The sequence below is a fragment of the Enhydra lutris genome, unplaced genomic scaffold (genome assembly GCF_002288905.1).
Source record: "Enhydra lutris kenyoni isolate GAN:26980312 unplaced genomic scaffold, ASM228890v2 scaffoldscaffold59, whole genome shotgun sequence".
In the NCBI taxonomy this organism is placed as follows: domain Eukaryota; kingdom Metazoa; phylum Chordata; class Mammalia; order Carnivora; family Mustelidae; genus Enhydra; species Enhydra lutris.
The window spans coordinates 9,440,966-9,463,836 of record NW_019154143.1 but is presented as its reverse complement, the minus strand read 5'-3'; the positions used below and the strand labels follow the sequence as shown (position 1 = coordinate 9,463,836).

At 43.4% G+C, this 22,871-nt stretch overlaps 1 protein-coding gene across 1 annotated transcript in view; it reads right to left on the bottom strand.

The window, feature by feature from the left end:
• Nucleotides 1-495: 495 nt before the first annotated feature.
• Nucleotides 496-22,871, bottom strand: part of LOC111158426 (metastasis associated 1 family member 3) — a 167,726-nt gene continuing 145,350 nt past the window's right edge. Inside the window, exons 15-18 of the mRNA XM_022520432.1 lie at nt 18,395-18,481; nt 15,560-15,706; nt 1,926-1,999; nt 496-1,138 (exon numbers count right to left, since the gene is read on the bottom strand). Coding sequence (XP_022376140.1) covers nt 1,983-1,999; nt 15,560-15,706; nt 18,395-18,481 — 251 coding nt within the window. The 3' untranslated portion in view covers nt 496-1,138; nt 1,926-1,982. The remainder of the gene's footprint in view (nt 1,139-1,925; nt 2,000-15,559; nt 15,707-18,394; nt 18,482-22,871) is intronic.

The following is a 22,871-nucleotide window of genomic DNA, read 5'->3' as shown; positions in this document are numbered from 1 at the left end:
CAGGAAGGGCTGGTGCTGAGGGCAGACAGGAAAAGCCCAAAGCCAGTAAAAACTGGGTCACAGGCACATCTCCCGGGGCCTAGGCACGTGTGTTCACAGAATGTCTGGGCTGGAAGGGTGGGGGGCTCGTGGTGTCAGATATACACACTCACCTGCAAACACACGTCTCTCATTTCACCCTCCGAGGCCAAACAGATTTCATCTGCTTAAAATAAACCTGGGTGATTTGTGACTCGTTGAAGGACTAACCTGGTGGCGGTTGCTCGGCAGCTGGCTTGGCTGTCAGGGAACAGGGCAGTACGCGAATGGCTTGTCACAGTGATATACACTCAGCTCGGTTTCAACACCTGCTTTTGCTTGGGCTGTCTGGGACCAGGCAGCACCTAGTAGAACACCAGCCTCTCCAACAATAAAATACAGATGATATGAAGAGTTCGCAGGCTTACTGAAGAAGATTTTCTTATTTTTTTGTCAGAATCTCATAATTCTGTACCTAGGAAGGGTAGAGGAGGGGAAGCCAAATATAGGACAGAGGGGTGATAGCAAAACTTCCCCATTAAAAAAAAAAAATGAAGATGAAGCCTATTGAGAAAAAGCCAAGTGACAGTAATGGTAAGGAGAGGAGAATATCATGAACTGCATAAACACTGGCACTTTTCTTAAGAAAAACCCATTCAGAAAGCGGCCATGTCCCTCCCGTAGACCATCATGGCGCTGACAATAGGGCTGAGCTGACGCATGCAGGGCAGCAGCAGCTCTGAGCTCTTAGGCGCTCCGCTGCCCGAGGAGCCGCGGTGCCTGGGAACGGAGTGCTGGAGAAGGAGGAGATGGAGGGCCCCCTTGTCCCCTCCATTTTCAGGCAGGTCCCGCTATGGGACAGTGAAGTCTCTGAGAGGAAAGCAAGGTGACACTGATTCACACATGGAGACGCAGCTTTGGGGACGTGCACTCCCACAGTTTCTTCCCCTGCCCCACCGAGTCTCCAGGGGGCACATGTGTAGGTCTCCCACTGAAATGTGCTGGAAATGGGGCTGCCTCCTTCCCAGGCACGGCTGTGAACATCAGCAGGACAGTGTAGCGAGTCTTGGCTTATAGTATGAAATAGGGTTAGCTCAGTCCGACACGCAGCATGTGAGTTCTGGAGAAGGAGAGAAATGGGGTCAAAGTTAAAGCAGTTCTGCCAGAGGAGGCAAGGTGAGATCAAGGACCAGAGTCAGCCCTCCCACCCACAACGTCACAAACATCAAGGAAAGGCAGTCAGGCATTAATTCAAATAAAAGCTCACAGGGTAGTTTGAGGTTGGACCAAAGGGAGGTCTAATGGAGGCCAAGAAAATACATGAATGACATTGAAGTATGTTGAAAGCTGGATTTGGGATGGGCAGGTGTGGTGATTACAGCCAAGGCATACAGCACACCAGGCAGGTGCTGGTACGCTTATCAAACCTACATCACAGGCCGTCCCTGACCAGATACTAAGGAACGGGGGGCACAGTTAGCCCGGAGGAGACACAACGTGATCTGAGGTAACCATGATTAATCACAGTAATGTGGGCACTCAGAGGTTAGGAACACCTTTTCCTGTAGGAGGGGAATGAATCTCGACCCCACACTGTGTCACAGTGGCCCTCATTCCCACCCCCTCCAACTCCCCCCAAAACCTTCAACTCTCCTTCCCAGAGTTGGTTGTCTAGAGATTCTCGATAGAAATAAATAAATGAAAAGCGGAAGTGCCTGCAAAGCGTATCAGTACCATCTGGTGTTACCCACTAGGTTGTGAAACCTTTTGTTTGGTTATTGGGGAAGTGGCTAGGAGGGAAGTGGGGGTTGTTTGCTGAGATGGGACCAGGTGCCCCAGCCAAGGGAGTGCTCGGACATTCTCTCCCATCACACTCTGCAACCAGGAGAGGACGCAGGGGTGCTCACCTTCACAGCCTCCCGCCATCCTGAGGAAGGTCTGCAGGATGGAACAGAGCTGGGCCTTCACTTCATGAGCCTTTCTAGAATAGGGGAGATATATGTACAGAGCCTGGTATTTGATAGGGCTCAGCAAATACGTGCTAAATAAAAACCCAGATAATTCAGTTTTGGAGTCAGGCTAACCTTTGTTTCATTGAACCTACTGTGGGTTATGTAACTGCATTATTTAACGATTTTCACAGGAACCTTGTGAGCACCAGAAAGGTTAGGAACTTGCTCAAGGTCACACAGTGAATAAGTTGAGGATTTGGACCCCGATCTTCTTAATTCAGGACAAGATTTCCCTATTACCCCAAGCTGCCCCATTTTCCATCCATCCCAGTAAGAGCATACTATCCTCATCAGTGTCTAAGTGAAGGGTTATGTATGGGTCAGAACCTCCAGGATTTCTTAGAAGGCTCTCTCTCTCTTTTTTTTCTTTTTGTGGGGGTTGGGGGTATGCTCTGTTTTTGTCCAGCCCCTGTGGAATTAAGCCATCTGCAAGAACAGCCACTTGTAATCATTTCCCAAGTTTCTGATCTGTTTCAGTAAATTGTGCTTCCTTTTATTTTGGCTAAACTTACCTGCTTGTGTTTCAAAAGCAACCCTCTAGCATCCACGTTGACACCAGCCTTCTTCACATTGGCCATGGTTTTAAGTTGAGATAGGTCACCTGCCTGTCTTCCTGGCTGAAGAATCCCAGTGCTTCCCATCTGCCCTTGTCAGGCTATCACTGCACTGCCCCCCCCCCCCCCGCTCGGAGCTTTCTCATCCCCACTGCATTTCCTTGAAGCAAGGAACAAGTGCCACATGCAGGGCCCAATGCAGAGGACCCAGTACAGCAGAGAACCCCTGGAGGCAAAGAGCACCCTTTCTCAGGTCTCCTTACTAGATGATGTAGCCCATGCCATTTCTCCTTTTTGCTTGTAAATTCTCAAAAGCATTCATCTCCATTTGCTACTTTTGTCTATACTAACCCTGATTCATAAGCACTAGTTTTCTTACAAAAATTTCCTCTGGGTTTCACTATTCAGAAGTACTTCATGTCCATGGACTTGGAGATTCTGCACTCTAGCTAACCAGTGCAACGAAAGCCACCTTCTTGAATCCAGCTGCTGGATTCTGAGTTCAATTCCCTCCCTGCTGCAACCCAGAGGAGAAACCACCATCAGAATTTTGGAGGCTGGAAAGCAGACACCTGAGTGACAAGAGACTATGCACTCGAGAAAGCTAGACCTGAAGCTAGCAGTGAGGAAAGCCGAGAACCCAATCTGCACAAAGGGTCCTCAGATGGTTCAGGAATTAACACCAGAGACTGCTGGCGGTGAGGAAGGGAGACTGAAGGATGCAGATGAGTTGTTGAGCCGTTTGAGAAACAGGCAGACCCTTAGAAGCCCTCCCCCGACTCCATACTTCCAGGCAATGACCTGCTTGCCACAAGTCTGAGTGTGTGTCCTCTGAAGAGGATCCCAAAGAGGGTCCCACTCACAGGGGACACCAGGCAACAAGCACACTGACGGCAGGGCTGGCTACTTCAAAATTGAGGAACCAAGTGAACAGACACCTCATGTGTAGTGAGACCTTCAGTGTTCTTCCCATTTAGCTCCAGGAAGCAGGCCGCTAAACCTTAAACTCTGGGGGAAGGGACTTTCTATGGTCTAGGGTTTGTGCCCCCATAAAATTCCTATCTTGAAATCCTAATGCCCAAGGTGATGGCATTGGGAGGGAAGACCTTTGGGAAGTGCTTAGGTCATGAGGGTGTAAAGAGACCCCACAGAGTTCCCTAGCCCCTTCCATCATGTGAGGACACAGAGAGAAGTCAGCAGTCTGAAACCTGGAAGAGGGCTTTCACCAGAACCCAACTATGCCAGCTCCCTGATCTTGAACTTCCCAGGGCCTAAACTGTGAGAAATAAATCTCTGTTGTTTACAAGTAATCCATCTGGGGGTGCCTGGGTGGCTCAGTGGGTTAAGCTTCTGCCTTTGGCTCAGGTCATGATCCCAGGGTCCTGGGATCGAGCCCTACATTGGGCTCCCTGCTCAGTGGGGAGCCTGCTTCTCCCTCTCCCTCTACTGCTCCCCCTGCTTGTGTGCACGCTCTCTCTTTCTCTGTGAAATAAGTAAATAAAATCTTAAAACAGGTGGTCCATCTGCAGCATTTTGTTATAGCATCCTGAACAGAAGACGAGAGATGATAGATGGTAAGAATCTTCTCTGGGAAATGTGGCCAGCCCATGACAGCAGACCTGGAAAGAGTGGGATTTGGGCAGCGCAACAAAGAGCCCAGCCTGAGCACCATATCATGAAGTGCACTTCAGGCTCCACCCACGAGCCGGGCACAGAGCTTTCGATCTAATTTTCGTCTCCTACTCTTAAACATCAGTAGACGACCAGAGGTCATCAGGGAAAAACCTCCAACATAAATGTCAGAGACCAAGCAAAGAACAAAGAGAAGAATTAAAACTGGAGGAAATAGACCATCATAGAGAAGAGAATTTAAAAAACAGAAAACACTATCATTAAATATCTTCAGGGGAGTAAGAAAAGATAGAGTATCCATGAAACACAAACAGTATGCCATTAAAAAAAATTTGAGGGGCATTTGGTTGGCTCAATTGGAGGAGCATATGACTCTCAATTGCAGGGTCATGAGTTCAAGGCCCCATGTCGGATGTAGATTACGTAAGTAAATAAATAAAAATAAACTTAATTTTTAAAAAGATTTTATTTATTTGACAGAGACCACAAGTAGGCAGAGAGGCAGGCAGAGAGAAAGAGAGAGAGAGGAGGAAGTAGGCTTCCTGCCGAGCAGAGAGCCCGATGTGGGGCTCGATCCCAAGACCCTGGGATTATGACCCAAGCCAAAGGCAGAGGCTTTAACCCACTGAGCCACCCAGGCACCCCAATTTTTTTTAATTGAGCGAACTGAGGGGAGTTGACAGAGAGCTTATAGAAAGATTGAAGAGTTCTATATTCTATAATGGTGGGCTAATTTATATCGGACTAACCCTCCAGCCAATAATAGTAATATACTCTGGATAAAATAAAAAAACAAAAAACAAAAAACAACTGCTGGAAGGTTCTGGAGAGCAACCAGAAATCAGGCAAAAAAATGGAGAGGCTATGATCCTTGAAAAAAAGGTGAGATTCGATGAGATCCACCCCTAACTGGCTTTTTCTTTGAGGACACTTCCATGCAGTCCAAAAGGAATATGGCTCAAGCAGAAAACTGCAGTCTAACTGGGCGGAGGAATCAGGGAGAGTCCAGAGTCTGAAGCTGCCAGTGTAGCTGGGAATACAGGAGGAGATCCTGGGAAGAAAGAGGGCAGGGAAAGGGAAGCCGCCAAATGTATACATACATTCCCCTCAAATCACCGGCTGATTCTGGAACTATGCATTCATGAGGTGGGACTCCAAGAAGCCCAGTGGGAAACAACAGCTGAAAAGCTAAAAATGGCTGAGGAGCAACCTCAGCAGCTGTCTACTGCTGGCAAGACAAAATTTGGAGTTTAAGTTCTGCCAAGTAGGAGGGATTGGGCAAACAACTTCGTCTTTCCACTGAAATCTCATGGGATGAAGAACAAACCTGAAATAAACCAGACCTATTAAAGCTTTAAAACAAGCCTCCCCAGAATCAAGGTGACCTGCCAATTTAATGGCTTGCTAGCATAAAACACAATGCCCTGCAAAAGAAAATAGCAAAATCCAGAGTCTCTACAACTTATCATCCACACTGACAAGTATTCATTAAAAATTAACAGACTGAGGGGTGTCTGGTGGCTCAGTGGGGTATGTGTCTGACTCTCAATCTCAGCTCAGGTCTTGATCTCAGGGTTGTGAGTTTAAGCCCTACTTAAAAAAAAAAAAAAAAAAAAAAAATTAACAGATTGAGCAAACCATCCAGAGAAAAAACTCAGCAGAAAATGACTAACGGATGATTCAGATGTTAGAATTAGCAGATATGGATTTAAAATATTCACTATAAGTTTGTTAAAGAATCTATAAAAAAAGATGAATACAGGGGCGCCTGGGTGGCTCAGTCGTTCAGCGTCTGCCTTTGGTTTAGGTCATGATCCTGGGGTCCTGAGATCGAGTCCCACATTGGACTCCTTGTTCAGCAGGAAGCCTGCTTCTCCCTCTCCCACTCCCGCCTGCTTGTGTTCCTTCTCTCACTGTGTCTCTGTCAAATAAATAAATAAATAAATTTTTAAAAAATACTCATCTTTTTAAAAAAGGGTAACAAGATGGTATATTTTAGGAGAAATATAAAAGAACTAAATGGAAATTCTAAAACTGAGAAATACAAAATGTGAAATGAACAATTTGTTAGATGGGATTAATAGCAAATTCAGTACGGCAGGGGTCCCTGGCTGGCTCAGTCAGTAGAGCATGCAACTTGTGATCTTGGGGTCGTGGGTTCCAGCTGCATATTGGGCATAGAGTTTACTTAAAAAAAAAATACTTCAGAAGAAAGAATCAATGAACTTGAAGATCTCTGAAAGTTATTAAAACTGTTAAAGCATATGTACTATATGAGTCCATTTATATAAAATTCTAGAAAATGTAAACTAATCTCTGGTGACAAAAAGCATATCAGTGGTCACCTGAGAGAGGTGGGGGAGATGGGATGGGTGGGAGGGTAGACTATAAAGGGGTACAAGAATATTTTTGAGGGTGATGGATAAGTTTACTAAGTGGATAATGGATAGGTAATTGATTGTTGTGGTTTCCTGGTGCATACATACATTATTCTTATCAAGTTGTATATTTTAAATATGTGTAGTTGAGGGGTGCCTGGGTGGTTCAGTCGGTTAAGTGATTTTGGCTCAGGTCATGATATCAAGGATCATGAGATGCAGCCCCATGTCAGGCTCTGCACTCAGACGGGATTCTGCTTGAGATTCTCTGTCTTTCCCTCTCCCACTGCCCCTCCCCCTACTCATGAGCACAAGTGCGCGCGCTCTCTCTCTCTCTCTCAAATAAATAAATATATAAATAAAATCTTGTTTAAAAATAAGAAATATATGTAGTTGAATGTCAATTATGCCTCAATAAAGCTGTTTTAAAAAAGAAATGATAATAGAAAATAACTTTTTAGGATTTTTAAAAATCTGCTGGAGTACCAGGTGCTGGCTTTAGAGATACTACATAAGAATCATTCTGAGTTTAATAAAACTAGAAAAAAAATTGGGGCACCTGGGTAGTTCAGTGGGTTAAGCCTCTGCCTTCGGCTCAGGTCATGATCTCGGGTCCTGGAATTGAGCCCTGCATTGGGCTCTCTGCTCAAGGAGGGAGCCTACTTCCCCCTCTCTCTCTGCCTGCCTCTCTGCCTACTTGTGATCTCTCTCTCTGTGTGTCTAATAAATAAATAAAATCTTAAAAAAAAAACTAGAAAAAATCATTTAAAAATAACTCTGAAAAGAACAGGAGAAAAAAATAGTGTGGTCTTATTAATACCAGACAAAATAGACTTCAAGATAAGGAGTACTAACAGAGCTAAAAAGAATTATTTCACAGTGATAAAAAGGTAAAAAAGACATAAAAGTTCTGATTACATATATCACCAATAACAAAATTTCAAAATACTGAGGCAAAAATTGACAGAATAAAGGGAGAAATAGACAAATCTGGTTGGAATATAAAATTGAACCTCTCCCAGAAAAGAGAGCAAAAGAAAGAGAAAAAAAAAAAAAAAAACCACGGAGGAAGAGAAGTGGAGAGAAGAAAGAGAATCGGAGGACCAGCACAAGAGGTCCAATGTCCAATATCTTTTTTTTTTTAACTGTTTGAATCTTTTTTTTTTTTTTAAGATTTTATTTATTTATTTGACAGACAGAGATCACAAGTAGGCAGAGAGGCAGGCAGAGAGAGAGAGGGGGAAGCAGGCTCCATGCTGAGCAGAGAGCCCGATGTGGGGCTTGATGCCAGAACCTTGGGATCATGACCTGAGCCGAAGGCAGAGGCTTTAACCCACTGAGCCACTCAGGCGCCCCCAATGTCCAATATCTTGATCCTTTCTTCTATGGACTGATTCCAGATGCCTTGAATGTGGTCAACCCTGTTTCCCCAGGACTCACTCTCAGCCTTGCTCTCTGGCTGCCCTGGGGAGGGGCTCCCGGAGGCACGGAGGGAAGCTGCAATCAGACTGTCATGGAAATAGTCTTCTCAGATTATCCTCTTCAGGCACCTCCATTTAACAAAGTTGCCTTCAAGCTTGCTCCTCAGTTTTACATTAATTACTTTTTGCATTCATTGATATGTAAATAATTGTTGATAAAAATAAATATTTGGTTGAGGGAGGAAAATGCATAGATTATAACTCAGATGTTTTCTGAGCTTAAAGAGTACTCAGTCATCTGGAAGGAAAAACAGGAAACAGGAAAAGAAAATAATAATGAGCAAGGTTGGGAAGCTTAAAATGAACCCAGTGGGGGGTCGCCGAATCAACTAGACTGTGACAAATCTTTCCATTTCCACTGCTCTGGGGGGCCTCCAGATTCAGAATACTTCTCACTTCCACACCCGGACCCAAAAAGACTGCTCAGAAGGAAACCTAAATCAGGTGGTTTCTGGAGTTGGTCTTGACCTCCCCCGGGCATCAAGGTCTAATACTGATGTCTCAAGGGCTTTCTCAGACATATGTGCCAGCTCTTTGGAAGGATGGGTCACACTTCTATGGAAGAGTTGTTTCTCAGGGACTGAATCTCCTTCCTCTGCTCTCTTCCTCGCTCTCTTTTCCCAAGCATCTACTCTTCCCCATAAAAAACCTGGGACCTTGCTCTCAAGTTAGAGGTTCATTTTTTTTCTCAGAGATTCACCCTCCACACGTCAGTGAGAATGGGAATACACTGGGAAAGGTTGGTTAAAAATGTTTTCTCTAATGTTCTTTGCAGGCAAACAAAGACACTTTATTGAGGGAGACCCTTGAGCAACTACCATGGACTTCTGTCATACTTCTATGGCTCAGAGGGTGTCACGTCTAGACCTCTTCCAGGTTCACACACTACTACATCCCTCAGGAACAGGATAAAAGTATTCTCTGGGAGCAACTGATGTTAGTAAGCCCAGGAACAGTCCCAAGGGTGGCCCATATGGCATCCTTCCAGAATATTCCAGAACACCAAGTTGTTAATTACTCATGCCTAATGCATTTGGGTCTGTTTTTCTCTACAGCACCACCCCTGTGGCTTCACAGTATGAGCGAACATCCGCTGCCCTCACATAATGCTTATTGAAGTCCTGAAACTCTAGATATACTAGGTACTCTGCTATAATTACTTCACATTCAATAAACCCTGGGGCCATAATGATCCATTAGAAAATACTGGAAAAAAAAAATTCAAAGTCACTTTTTCTGTGAAACCGGGTTGTAACATTACATCTTGAGACAAGGAGATCAGAGGCGAGTCCAGGGGCACTCGATGTTCTTCCACCAACAATATTTTGGAAGATTAAAAAATAAAACAAAAAACTGTAGTTTTTTGAAAGGATATAAAAATGTTGACAGAAGGCGGCCTGGGCCCAAGCATGCCTAGGAATGCCATCAGCTGTTGCTGGCGGTCTATTTTTACTGGGATTTGTGAAGACAGCAGATGCATTCCCAGAGCTCTCTCACTGGTACATTGGACCTCATCACCACCCATTTCTCAGAGTTGGGAGGCGAACAGTTGGAGCTGTTGAATCACTGATTCAGAAACAAGTCATCCAAAGGACAGTCTTCACACCCCAGATCATAATATTGTACTTAAAGGCATCCACACTGGATACCCTCTTCAGAGGGGACTCAGAAAAATGATATTACTCAATGTGGAAAACAAATAAGGAAAAAAATTTAGATCTACAGTGTATTCACACACCCCAGGGGAAATAAGCCAGAAGAAAGCAGATTAAAAAGGAGTTTATTGTACAATTCATCAGTTTCCTTGGCTCAGGTGTCCTGACTCTGTCCCACTGAAAACTCACCTCTTTCCTGAGCCAGTTGCTCTGGTTTTTCTGACACTGAGTCCTGCTTCAGTAGTAGCCCTGGGACAAAAATCATATCATCTCAGAAAAATATGGAAAGGGCACACCTCCGTTTGATGTCCCCTCAGTCGTATGACTACAAAACAGAAGTTGCTCTCCAGGGTCCCCATTTGATAAAGACAGAGACATAGCAGGTGATCAACCTGTCCCTGGGCACTTGGGCTATGGAAAGGAAGATGTGCTGATAGGCAGGGAGGACCAGGGCAATATCTTAAGGGGTCAGGAGGGGATGAGAGATGCCCGGACAGCCCATCCACCCCTCTCCTCCCCAGACTTCTTCTGACTCAGCCTTCCCTCTGAAAAAGATGCCACTGTCCCAGGATGATGAAGTTCCCTCCCCTCTCCGGTAGGGTCTCTGATTGCAGGAGCCCTCTTTATCAAACTAATTTTCTGTCTTCAGGAAATAACTTCAAATAACTTAATCAAAGGCAATTTCTCTTTACAGATACTGGGCTCTTTTAATGTGCAAAAATGCTTTGGAACATACCCATTTACTTTCAAGCAAACCCATGAGTCTTTTTTTTTTTTTTAAGATTTTATTTATTTATTTGACAGACGGAGATCACAGGCAGGCAGAGAGAGGAAGGGAAGCAGGCTCCCTGCCGAGCAGAGAGCCTGATGCGGGGCTCGATCCCAGGACCCTAGGATCATGACCTGAGCCGAAGGCAGAGGCTTTAACCCGCTGAGCCACCCAGGCGCCCCCCATGAGTCATTTTTTGAAAATCATATTTTCAGGTAAAAAAATAAATGTGGTTATAAGAAAAGTGTTGACATTTTATTTACATACAGTCCACATATGACTACAAAAACTTTGGTTGATATCTTAACAATTTTCAAAATAAAACTTTAGTAATAGCTCCTTTAAAGGGTGGAGGCAGTGGTGCCTGGGTTCCTGGGTGGCTCACTGGGTTAAAGCCTCTGCTTTTGGTTCAGGTCATGATCCCAGAGTCCTGGGATAGAGCCCCCGCATCGGGCTTTCTGCTCAGTGGGGAGCCCGCTCACCACCCCTACCCACCTCTCTGCCTACTTGTGATCTCTGTCTGTCAAATAAATAAATAAAATATTTTTTAAAAATAAATAAATAAAGGGTGGGAGTCAACAGACTCTTTGCACTTAATGAATATCTACCATGAATCAGAGTCGATGCTGGGTACCATATAATTTAACTTAAACATGTTTCACCTTTAGGTGATTCTGTGAATCTTCTCTTATTTCTTTTTTCCTCCTCTTTCTCCGACACTAATAAAGTTCTTATGCTCTCCATTCCAGAAAAAGTAGGGGGTGTGCTATGGACAGAAGAGCTTCAGAGAGGCAGGAAATGGAAGGAAAACTTTAATCAGACAACGCTGGCTTATAACTCACAGGCTAAGCACAGAAAAATACCTGCTATGTTCCTCTCTGTATTTCCAAACACACACCCATCTCCAATACACAGAAAACATAAATGTCTCCCGGGTACTTGCTGCACTCAGCACACAAATCTGGGTCCTTATTCACCTGTTGGAAACAACCCTGGATGGTAGCTGAAATCTCATCTCTGCTGTTAGCTAGCAGAGTGGCTGTAAGCAAATCCCTTAACCTCTTTGGGCTTGGGTTTTTTCACTATTAAAATGCAGGTTGTAACACCTACCTCATAGGGAGTTTTGGAGATTAAGTGGTCTAAAGTAGGTGAAATATTTTTAACCGATATCACAACTCCATTAAGGCAAATGAAATTTGTACTTTATAGAGGAGAAAACAGGTTTAAAGAAATTAAGTGATTCACCCAAGGCCACACAGGAAGTAATCAGAGAAGTTGGCAGTTAATCCCACCTGATTCCAAACACTGGGAGGTACTTTTTTCCCCCATGGCACAGATAAATTCAATTTCCCCTGCTGCCCTCTCTTTTGGGCTCTCAGACATGGAAAGACCTTCCAGTAATTGCTCTCCTATCCCCATTGACCTCAGGGCCTTTGCTATCCACAGACACACAGAGTCAACCAAATGGGTCAAATGCAGTAGGTACTTGGTTTGCTGGCAATAAGAACATCGTCAAAGCATCCGTGAGTCAGAAAAGGAGACAGGATTTGGAAGGCACATGACAGCATGTGGCACACCAGTGGACCAATAGCTTGACAGGAAAGAATGAGGTGTAGGGGACTGGGAAGGGACTAAGTATATCTCTGTTTTGAAATTTCATTTTTCCTGTCATTACTGACCCCAAATAACGAGGCCTCTTATGTACGCAGACTCTGTTTTCACCTTCGGAGCTTAAGTTCCAGTAGGGCTGTCACAAAGGGGTATGTGTGGCCAGGTACTGTGGGTTACACTTAACAGGGGACACAGAGGACTCCCAACCACCAGGAAGGGGCCAGGACCTGACAAAAGTCTGACTTTGAGGAAGATGATAAGAATGTGTCCATCATTTTTTTTTTTTAAACGTCAGGTAAAAATCCTTTCTACCAACAGGAATCCAGAGCCTCTTTTCCCATCATTGTGAACCTCCAACTGGAGGTAGAGGCTGAGTGCAGGGGGCGAGCCACTGAGAAGGGGACTGGAAGCCCTAAAGCCGAGAGACCTGGGTATTTCCGCACAATCAGATTTTCTTTCCAGTTAAATTAGTTCTGTCCATCAACATCCTGTTTGGTGTGCTTGTCTGTCGGACACGTTGATAATTAAGTAGCAACGCTAATTGGTTTTATGACTGGATCACACATGGCGAGGCTTTTCCATGAATTTGTATTCACCAATTCCAGTAAATGACAGTATTGACTATCCCATGAAAACTCACTATCAGCCTAATATTTTTTTTCTAGTCCTTTGAGTTCACCTTGGAAACTCAGGTTTAGTCTGGATCCTATATCCCAAGGAAATAAGAAACAGACCCTATCCCAAGGAAAAGCTCCACCAGGAATACAGAAGTGGGAACATGTTCTGCAATGTGTGTTTCCATCACATTTGTCTCTCAGCCCCACATCCATCCATCTAAACTCAGCCTGGGCGATGCGGGGGCTGGGACCCTGCAGACACACGGCTCTTTGGCCATACGGCTCCCTGATGCGCCAGTAGGGGGCGCCAGAGGGAGCCTGCACGGCAAGACGGTGAAGACGCTTCCTCTGTCCTGTTCCCCTCAGCCTCACCGCCCTCTGATGCTTGTTCCGTTCCCCGCTTTCCCTCTCGCTCCGGAACCAGCCTTGTCACACCTGCTGCACCTGCCAGCAGCGCCTTCCCTCAGGGGCCTCAGTTCTCGCTCCTCCCACCTCCTTGAGCCTCCGGCAAAAGGAAGAACCCCCAAGACGTCATCCCCAACCTTGGGGATGGCGGCCGCTTCCTGTGCCCCCCACCATGTTCCTGTTCACCTCTCCTGTCCTCCAATACCTGTCCTATTGACTTCATAAGTTAAATTAGCTGTAATTTCTCTGCTTTCTACTTTGCTGACTCATAACATCAAGCACCTACTAAGTTCCAGGCACTGTGCTAAGCAGTAGAAATACAATGTTATGAAAGCAGTTAAACTCTCTGACGTCCTAGAACCTTCTGTCATGTGAATCAAATGAGATAACACAGGTAAGGTAACGTCATCAGCCTTCCAAGCCGGGAGAGCAAAGACAGAAGGGTGTGAAGAAAAAGGTTTTTCTTCCTTCCCTCCTTCCTCCCTCCCTCTCACCCTCCCTCCCTCTCTCTCTCTCTCTCTTTCTTTCTTTTAATTTATTTATTTGAGAGAGAGAGAGAATGGGGGGGGGGTGGGGAAGGGCAGAGGCAGAGGGAGAAGCAGACTCCCTGCTGAGCAGGGAGCCTGATACGGGCATCAATCCCAGGACCCTGGAATCATGACCCGAGCCGAAGGCAGACAGACACCCAACCAACTGAGCCACCCAGGCCCCCCAAAGAGGTGTTTCAACCCCTAAGTCTCTTCAGAAAATGAGATGGATGTCTTTTCCTCAACAAGTTTGAAGGTCTCAGTTAACATAACCCCAGGGATTCACTGCATGCCCTGGTCACTTCTCCTGTTCGGAGCAGAGAAGCAATGACCTTGCAGCAACAATCTTTAGAAGGAAATGGGACAAACAGCCCTAGAGAGGGGACACCATGAGGTGGCCTTTTTTAGAAATTCTAAGGATACAGGTACCTGTGATGAAAGAGCAATGCAAGCTGTCATGAGGAGCTAGGACTGGGGCCTGGAGTGACTGTGACCATAGGGCACAAGTGGAAAAAGATAGTAGAGAGCTGCTCTTCCAACTCTTGTCACACCTTACCCTAACTTGTGTATTGTACGTGTATATGTATGAACCAGAACTTTATTTCTGTTTCCTGCGGTTGGACAGTACATACCTCCAGAGACCAGGGAGGTGATGACATGGAAAAGAAAGATTCCTGATTCCATTTAAGCCTGAATCCAAAAGCCCCAGGCTGTGGGCAAGAAAAAGCTGGGAAGAAATCCAGTCTAGAAATTTAGAAGTTTTGACACAATCTGTTCTTAGTCTTCTATTGTCTAGATATCGGATGTATTGTGGCAAGGATGGCCAATGTCATGTCCTTGTTTAGCAAAGAAGTATTTCTGCAAGACTACTGTGTAGCTAAATTCTTGAAAGCCATATCTGTAACAACACTGATATCCTATAAATGCAAATTAAACTCTTCACCCTCAATTGTTTATTCATTTTGACATCACTATGACCATGAAAAGTCATACTGAAGGAAAACAACCATGGGAAAGTATTACTAAGAGGTCCATTTCACATCCTTGCTCTAGGGCCTCATTATAACTAATTTACTGTCACTGAAGGAATTTAGAGGCCCTGAAGACATGAAAAGCCTGGAGAAAGTTTTACTCATAAATAAATGCCAACATTTAAACCACCAAGACAGCTTCAAATTCTAGGCCTATTGAAATGGACAATATATACTGCCTGGATGATTTATTATGCTTGTGTTTATAGTCCAAATGGGAAGATAATTCAATTCCACCTGAAGAGTCATTATGTGGCCCAATCCCAAGGGAAGTACTTGGGATAAGACGTGATATTTCTCAGCTTTCCCATTTCAAACAAATTATTATTTCTGTATTTAAGACATCACCCAGGCAATTCCCTTCATGACCTGTAGCACTCTGGAGCAATTAAAAAAAAAATCTTATAAGATGAAAGAGGTAAGGAACAGATGCCAAATCCAAAATGATCCACAGAACACCGAAGACCGCCCAGAGAGCACGGCTGCCTCAGACGTAAGGTGAAATCATCCCTTCTGCTCAAGAAAACATAAATGAGCAGTGAGCGGGCATCCAGCAAACACATTATAACCCAGCAGAGACAACCTGATAAATACAGACTTCCTCTCCAAACAGGCCTCCTCACAGGGAATGTGGGCCAAAAGGTCCCTTCTGAGGAGATGGTGAGGTCGTACCACTTGGCAAAATGTCTTCATCGCGGCACATGGCAGCCTTCCATCTTATCCCCTCACCGCACATTCAGTTCAACTAGAGGGTAGAAGAATCTGTTTGCTACACGTCTTGGATTGGGTAGAGGACATGCTCTGAGCGGACAAGGGTAGAGAGGCCCTGGCCTACGAGCTCAGCCCCCAGAATTCCTGGGCTTACATACCATCCAGGCCATTGTGATGACTGTAGTTTCTTTTCCCCAAAATGCTCAGAGACGTGTGATTCGGGGTGGCTAGCATCCGCTTGGTAGTGGGGGTTTGCAGGCTTGGCGTAGTTCGAATTACATTAGGTTTCTTCGAAGGATGGATCTCTGGCAGGGGGAGAAAAGGTTTCTCAACTCAGAACATGGTATTAAAAACCTCTGTGCGCACTTACATTGCCTAATAAGCACACATCTTACTTCTTAATGAGCTTGAGAGTCAGTTCCTTATGTCCCAGCCTGTTTTCCCAAGGACTTGCATAATGAATCAGCTTCAAGTGCTGTTACCATGGCTTTACTTATCAAAAGTGAGCTGCTGCTTCCTCTGGGGAGCTCTGAGCTTCACCGTTGGGGGACAAGCAACGAAAACAACAACCAAAAACGCCACTTGCACTTCAGAGGGTCGCTAAAGCCCAGATTTACTAAGGGAATAAGGCAGCTAAGTCTTCAAGGTTTTAGAAACCGAAAGGTTATCTGGAGAAGGAGCCTCCGAGAAAACGAACTCAGTGCTCTATCAGACCAGAAATGGAGCATGCAGCAGGTCTCAGGTGTGAGAGATTTCTGGAAGGCAGGATTCTTCCTCTGGCTCTGCGAGGTGGGTACAGGACCAGGGTTAATCACTCCCAGTCCAGAACGTTTTGATGTAGCTGTGACCTGACACCAAACTCCAAATTCTAGACTCAAGAGGTAGTAGAAGAAAAGCTTTGATGGAGGATATACCACCGAATGGTGATGTGCACGTGGGATGTGTGTGTTTACATGAAGTATGCTGTTGTCAGCCACATAGCCTAGAATTACTTGCACTTTTTGGATAAAGCAGATGGGCAGAAATTGCAGTCTGCAGGAACTGGAGTTAAGGAGCTCAGTCTGTTACTGTTACTGTTACTGTTACTGGGCAATGTCTTATCCAAAGCCAAGGCTGCTCCCTGATTCGGAGCCACCACCTGTGCATAAGCCGCCCTGTCTTCTCAGGGGAGGACCGGGGTAGCCGCCTCATTGCCCGAAATTTAGGAAAGGCTGTTAGGATTGTTAGAATTACTATAACTTAGTCTGGTCAAAAATCTACAGTTGCCAGAATTTAGGAACAGATCAAGTGCTAACCAATACACAGTGATGATATTTTTTTTCCAACATGGGACTGAAACTTCGCCAGCCCCATTTTTTCATTACAACCTCCATACTACACTCCATCCAAACCAGACCACCAGCCTTTGGACTCAGGAAAGCCTTTGTTCATCAAGTTCTGTTGGCCTTATAAAGGGAAAAATATTCTTTTCCTATTTTTCTATCTATTTAAATACTACTTATTGTTCAAGGGTGAGATCAAATACTATTTTCTCCATGTAGGCTGCCCCAAATCTCATCAGAAATAACTCTTCTTTCTTTCAAGTGTCCAATATTACCTCTCATTCTTTTATAGGAGCTAATCCTTTGCTTAATTGTCCTTACCTGTGTGCCTTCCCCACTGGACTAAAACTTTTGAGGGCAAAGTCTAAATTCATCTTGGCGTTCCTCCAAATCACTTAGCATAGTGTCTTGTACATAGTAAATACTCAGAAATATGTTAGGTGGGGATGTGGTTCAGCTAGGGTAAGAATAGCACAGCTTTGGGCTTACCAGGAAGGCACAGAGACCAATTTGTCTGTAGGAGGAACACACAATTACCCACAGAATGACTGACTAATATGTGATGTTATATTCTATTTCTTATGATCAGAGACTTGTCCTTGCATGGTGGGAAAGGGCTTTGTAGGATTAGGTCCTGCAAAGGAATACAGGTAGCAGACTTCAAGGACTTGATCACCATGACGTACCTAGGTCCTGCCTATGATAATGAGGGAATATTCTAGGGGCTATCAAAGCAACTCTTTAGGCCCTGGAAAATAAAACAAGAAATCAGGTGACCAAGTAAAATCAAAGTTTCTGACTTTTGGATGCTCTGATGAAGACCAGATAATATACCAAGTTCAAGGATACACTTTAATTTTTAAGTGTGTCTAGAGTCTGGACACTTCATAACTGTGTATCTTTCTGACAGAGCAATAAAGTTCAATTGCAACTTTGAGTACACCTCTCACTTTTACCCAGAAAATGAAAAAGCAAGTATATTAGAAGCACTAAAAACATGTCAGTGTAGCTTCCAGGTACATCAGGAACCATTTTAGGAATGATTATTCTGTAAATTATCTTAAAACTTTGCAAAAACCAAAAAGATATCGCTTAGTCATTTTTTAAAATGCTCTTCTTAATTGTGATATTTCAACACAGATACGGAGTCATTATCTTTGGCGAATTCCAAGTTAAATAAGATGGTAAAAACCAGAAAGCAATACAAATGCTCCCCTTTCAAAGTAACCTTAATTGGAACATCAAAACTATAAATATTTTTTTAAGTTAGATTGGAACGAGTTTTATCTCATTAAAAGCCACGTGGAAAGATCTGAATCAAAACATTAAGAATATTCATCTTACGATAATCTAGTGATTCTTATTTTCCTCTTTTTGCTCAAACTGTATTTATATCCATAAATATATGTTACATTTTTTATTGATTTTTTTTTGGAAAAGTAAACATATCCATAACCTTGTATATATGTTATGTGTATATGTTTTGGTAATAACAAATAAAAGCTTCTAAAACAAAATAAATTGATTATACACATGAAAGCATCCAATTTCAGCTACTTGAAAGGCTAAGATTTCGTTTAAGATTTAGTTTCTTGATTTAGAGTAGCCAAATATTTTTAAGATACAAAAATTGTTCTTTGAAATTTTCCTTCTATTAGAAAAAATACCCACCTAAATACCCAATGATACATGCCAAAGGTTTCCTAGTGCTTTTGCTTTTCAGTGGACTTCCAGATAGCTCGGCATGTCTGTCTGCATCTGAGGAGAGAAGGAAACATGGAGACAACCAATGAGGCTGATTTCGCTACCTATTCTACACACACTGCAGAGACAAAAGGTGCCCGTGGAAGACAGTGGGAAATATCCACCAGACTCCTGCATCATTTCCTGGGGGGTGTGGGAAAACCGTTCCTAGTTCTGGTTCCAAATTACTGAATGAAGGAGGTACCTGGAGAACGCTCGCTCTAAAGCCTTGTGAATGCCGCTAACACACATCTGACACACATGTGCTTGCTTCCTGTGTGTGTCCATCTGAAAAACAGTGGATATATGCTTCCTTCCTAGCCATGGCATAGCTTCCTCAGACTAGAAAAACTTCCACGCGGGATGAGTGAAATCAGTCCTAATGTAAGATTAACCGGGCGGGCATAGAAGGCAAAAATGACAAAGCAGACAAAGGCAGCACAGTTGGCCATCCCTGACTACTCAGAAGTCTTCATCTATCTTGTCTTCATCTACCTCACCAGAGTAAACACGGGTCGTCGGTTTTATCACTTGCTTGCCATCCTTCATGTCCTGCTATGATGGCAGCAGTCCTGAGCTTTAAAAGGTTGCCTGTACGTAGTCAGAACAGTAAAATACTGTGGGAACAGCTGTTAGTGTTCATAAAGTTCACCTCACACTCCTCATACCCTACCATAAGACACTTCTGACAGAGAAACGTAAGGCATACAACACACACACTCTCTGTGTTTTAATTAGTTGTCATTAGGATGGAAGAGTAGATGTGGAACAGGGCTGCTCTCATACCGAGGAGCTAAGTTACAAAAATAGAGTTTGAGGGAAGAAAAAAAAAAGCATTGAAATGTTTTTTAAATCTGCAGATATAGTCATAAAACTTAACAGAGTAGTTTTAGCAGATATTATTTTGCTACATGTATGCCTTTTCCCCACCTTCCAACACTTGACAAAAATGCCCTACTGGTTTTCTGTGGTGAGACCACATTTCTAGGTGTACATACAGGAAATTTCCTGATATCCATAGGAATTCTCTCTGCACCGTTAGTGTTAAAATATACAATTCAATCTGGAACCATAAATCACTGAAAATTAAAAATTGACTTTTTTGTAAGTTCTAGCCCTCTCTTTCACCAAGGAAACTATTTTAACTATTAACTATTAAACAGAAAGGAGTGGGGAAAATAGCATTTGAAAGAAAACATCTAAAATAAACAAGACACACACTGCAGGGAGCCTCAGAAAATAGGAATCAGAATATGTATCCTAAGCACTGGCTAATTATTATACAACCCTGGACAACTATAAATGATCTGATTTCTTCTCCTCCTTACTCAGATGATTTCCTTTGGAGAAAAAAAATTACTGAGATATGCAGCTTTTCACCTGTTGTTGAATAGCAGTGAAGATAAAGGAAGAAATATACCGAGCATATTTTGGAGGAGTAATCTAAACAAACATTAAAAAGCAACACAAATCAAACCCCTGCCAGATTGCTGTGAGTGGATACTAAATAATTCCTTCCTCATATTACTAATTCTACTTGGGATAAGGACAAGAGAAAATTCTGTCCTTTCTATTAATAAGAGAAAGCTTGAATCAGCTTGTATTTCCTCAATGTTCTGGACAAAGGCAACCATTGCAGTACTAGTAATAAGATTTTTTTTTTTAAAGACTTTATTTATTTATTTGACAGAGATCACAAGTAGGCGGAGAGGCAGGCAAAGAGAGAGGGAGGAAGCAGGCTCCCCGCTGAGCAGAGAGCCTGATGAGGGGCTTGATCCCAGGACCCTGAGATCATGACCTGAGCCCAAGGCAGAGGCTTAACCCACTGAGCCACCCAGGCGCCCCACTAGTAATAAGATTAACTTTGCATTTTATTCCAGTTAATAAAGCCCAAAGGAAAACTGTCAGTGCGGTTACAATTGATGGGCTCCCCTAGAACTATCACCTTGACAAGAATCAACAAAAGGGAGTCTATCAAAGGGTCACCAACACAATACCCAAAGATAGTTCATTTAAACCACATAATCTGCTCTTAATTTCTCATCAAATCAGTAGCATTAATTATGTGATGTTCCAAGGGACAGTTTACAGAGCACCTGAGTGGGTGATCAAAGCTCTTTATTTATTTTTTTAAAGATTTTATTTATTTATTCGACAGACAGAGATCTCAAGCAGGCAGAGAGGCAGGCAGAGAGAGAGGGGGAAGCAGGCTCCCCGCTGAGCAGAGAGCCTGATGTGGGGCTTGATGCCAGGACCCTGAGATCATGACCTGAGCCGAAGGCAGAGGCTTTAACCCACTGAGCCACCCAGGCGCCCCGATCAAAGCTCTTTAGAAGCATCGCTAGTCCCCATTACATTTTAAAGTAGTTGGGGGCAAGAATGATCAGTCTCCGCTATGAGGAAGTTGGGACAGAAAGTGCTAAGTCTCCCTAGTCACTGTTGAATATAAAAATTGCATCTATTCCATGAGATACACTGAATATGCATGGGAAAAATACCTTCTGCCCTGGCGGAATGACCGTACACGTGGGATTATCAGGTCCAATTGAGCTGATTCAACAGAATCTTGGTCTCCCCTCAAGAGCAGGCCAGTGGTGCCACTTATCAGTCAAATTATTCACCTAACTCTATTTGGACAGAGATAATTCATTAGTATGCATCAAAAGTGCACAGATGAGGCAAGCAACCTGAGAGATGCCCCAAGAACCCAGAAGGAATCAAATCTGCCCAGGAAGAGGGAAAACATGAGCATCTCACCCAAGTCATTCGACTGCACACAGGCACATTTCTTTGGCTTCCTAGAGTACAGCTCCTTGAGGTAAACCTGGAAAAACACTGCTGCTTTCATTGCAACTCACAGCCATTTTTTCTAAAATGTTTTGCAAATATGTGTGTGTGGGAATAAAATAGAAAAACTGCAAAAAGTACACACTGAATTAAAATTCACAAAAACATTCACATGGGCTTCCAAGACTGCCGTCAAAATAGAACCACCCGTAGAATTTTCTTCAAGGAATTGCAAAGGAATTTCTAAAGACACAAAATCCAGGTGCCATTATAAAAAAAGAGAGAGAGAGAAAAAATCAGAGTGGGGTACCTGGGTGGCTCAGTCAGTTAAGCATCTGATTCTTGGTTTCTGCTCAGGTCATGATCTCAGGTCGTGGGATCCAGCCCACGTGCTGGGCTCCACGATCAGCAGGGGCTCTGACTGAGATTCTCTTTACTTCTTCCCCTCCCCCTCAAAATAAATAAATCTTTAAAAAAAATAATAAATTCAACTATGTTTTAAAAAAACCTGCTTGACAAATACATCATAAACAAAGTCAAAGGCAAAATGGGGGAAATATTTGCACTGTGTATCACAGATCAAGAGCTAACGTCCTTAAAATATAAAAAGTTCTCACAAGTCAGTAAGACTTCTCATAGAAAACAGGCCAGGGGCAAAAACAGCTGACAGAAAGGGAAAAACAAATGGTTTTCAAATATATGCAAAGACTTCTATCTCATTCAAAATAAGAAATGAAACTAATATAACTTACAGGTCACCTGTCAACTAGTCAAGGGTTTCAAAGATGGAGAACACTGCTGGCAAGGTTCTAGAGAAATAGGCATTCCCTAGACGTTGGGGATGGGGGCGCAAATCGTGGTTTTTCTAAGGGTAACTAACTGGGTAGTGACTATTAAAATTCCAAACTCACGTTCCTTGATCCAGCTATTTTATGTTTAGGGGTCTGTCTTGTGACCCACCCACACATTTCACACACCAATATGAAATGCTATCTGTATAACGATATTTGTTGCGACATTACATGTAATAGAGAAGACTGGAAATAACCTAAAAATCTGTTTAATCAGGAACGGAAGTATAAAACAGATTATTATGCAGCTGATAAGAAAAGGAGGCAGCTCTCAGTGTACTGGTATGGAGTGGCCTCCGAAATCTGTTAACTAAAGAAGGAAGGTGCAGGACAGTGTGGACATTAACACCTGTATTAAAACATCAACAACAAAAAGAATACACCTACTTAGACTGGTATAGATAGAGGATCTCTGGATACTTTAGACAGGATGACAATGGTTACCTCTGAAGATGGTATAAATGGGAATGGCAATATGATTTGTAGCCGCTTTTGTATCCTTAGAAAAATTTAAAGTGTCCATTCAAAAATGAATTTTTATTCAAAACAAACTACCCAAAATACCCAAACCAAACCTGTTCTCACCTAATATTAGAGCTTAAAATTTCACACAACTTTATACAATTACTAATAGTTAACTTCTGCTGAGACATCTCTAGGAAAACTTCTATTTTAAAGCTTCTGAATGCAGGCCCTTGGGATACTTCCAAAGCTGAATCAGCATCTTCAAACAGAAGAATGTGGCTCCAGGTGCCACTTGAGGAACT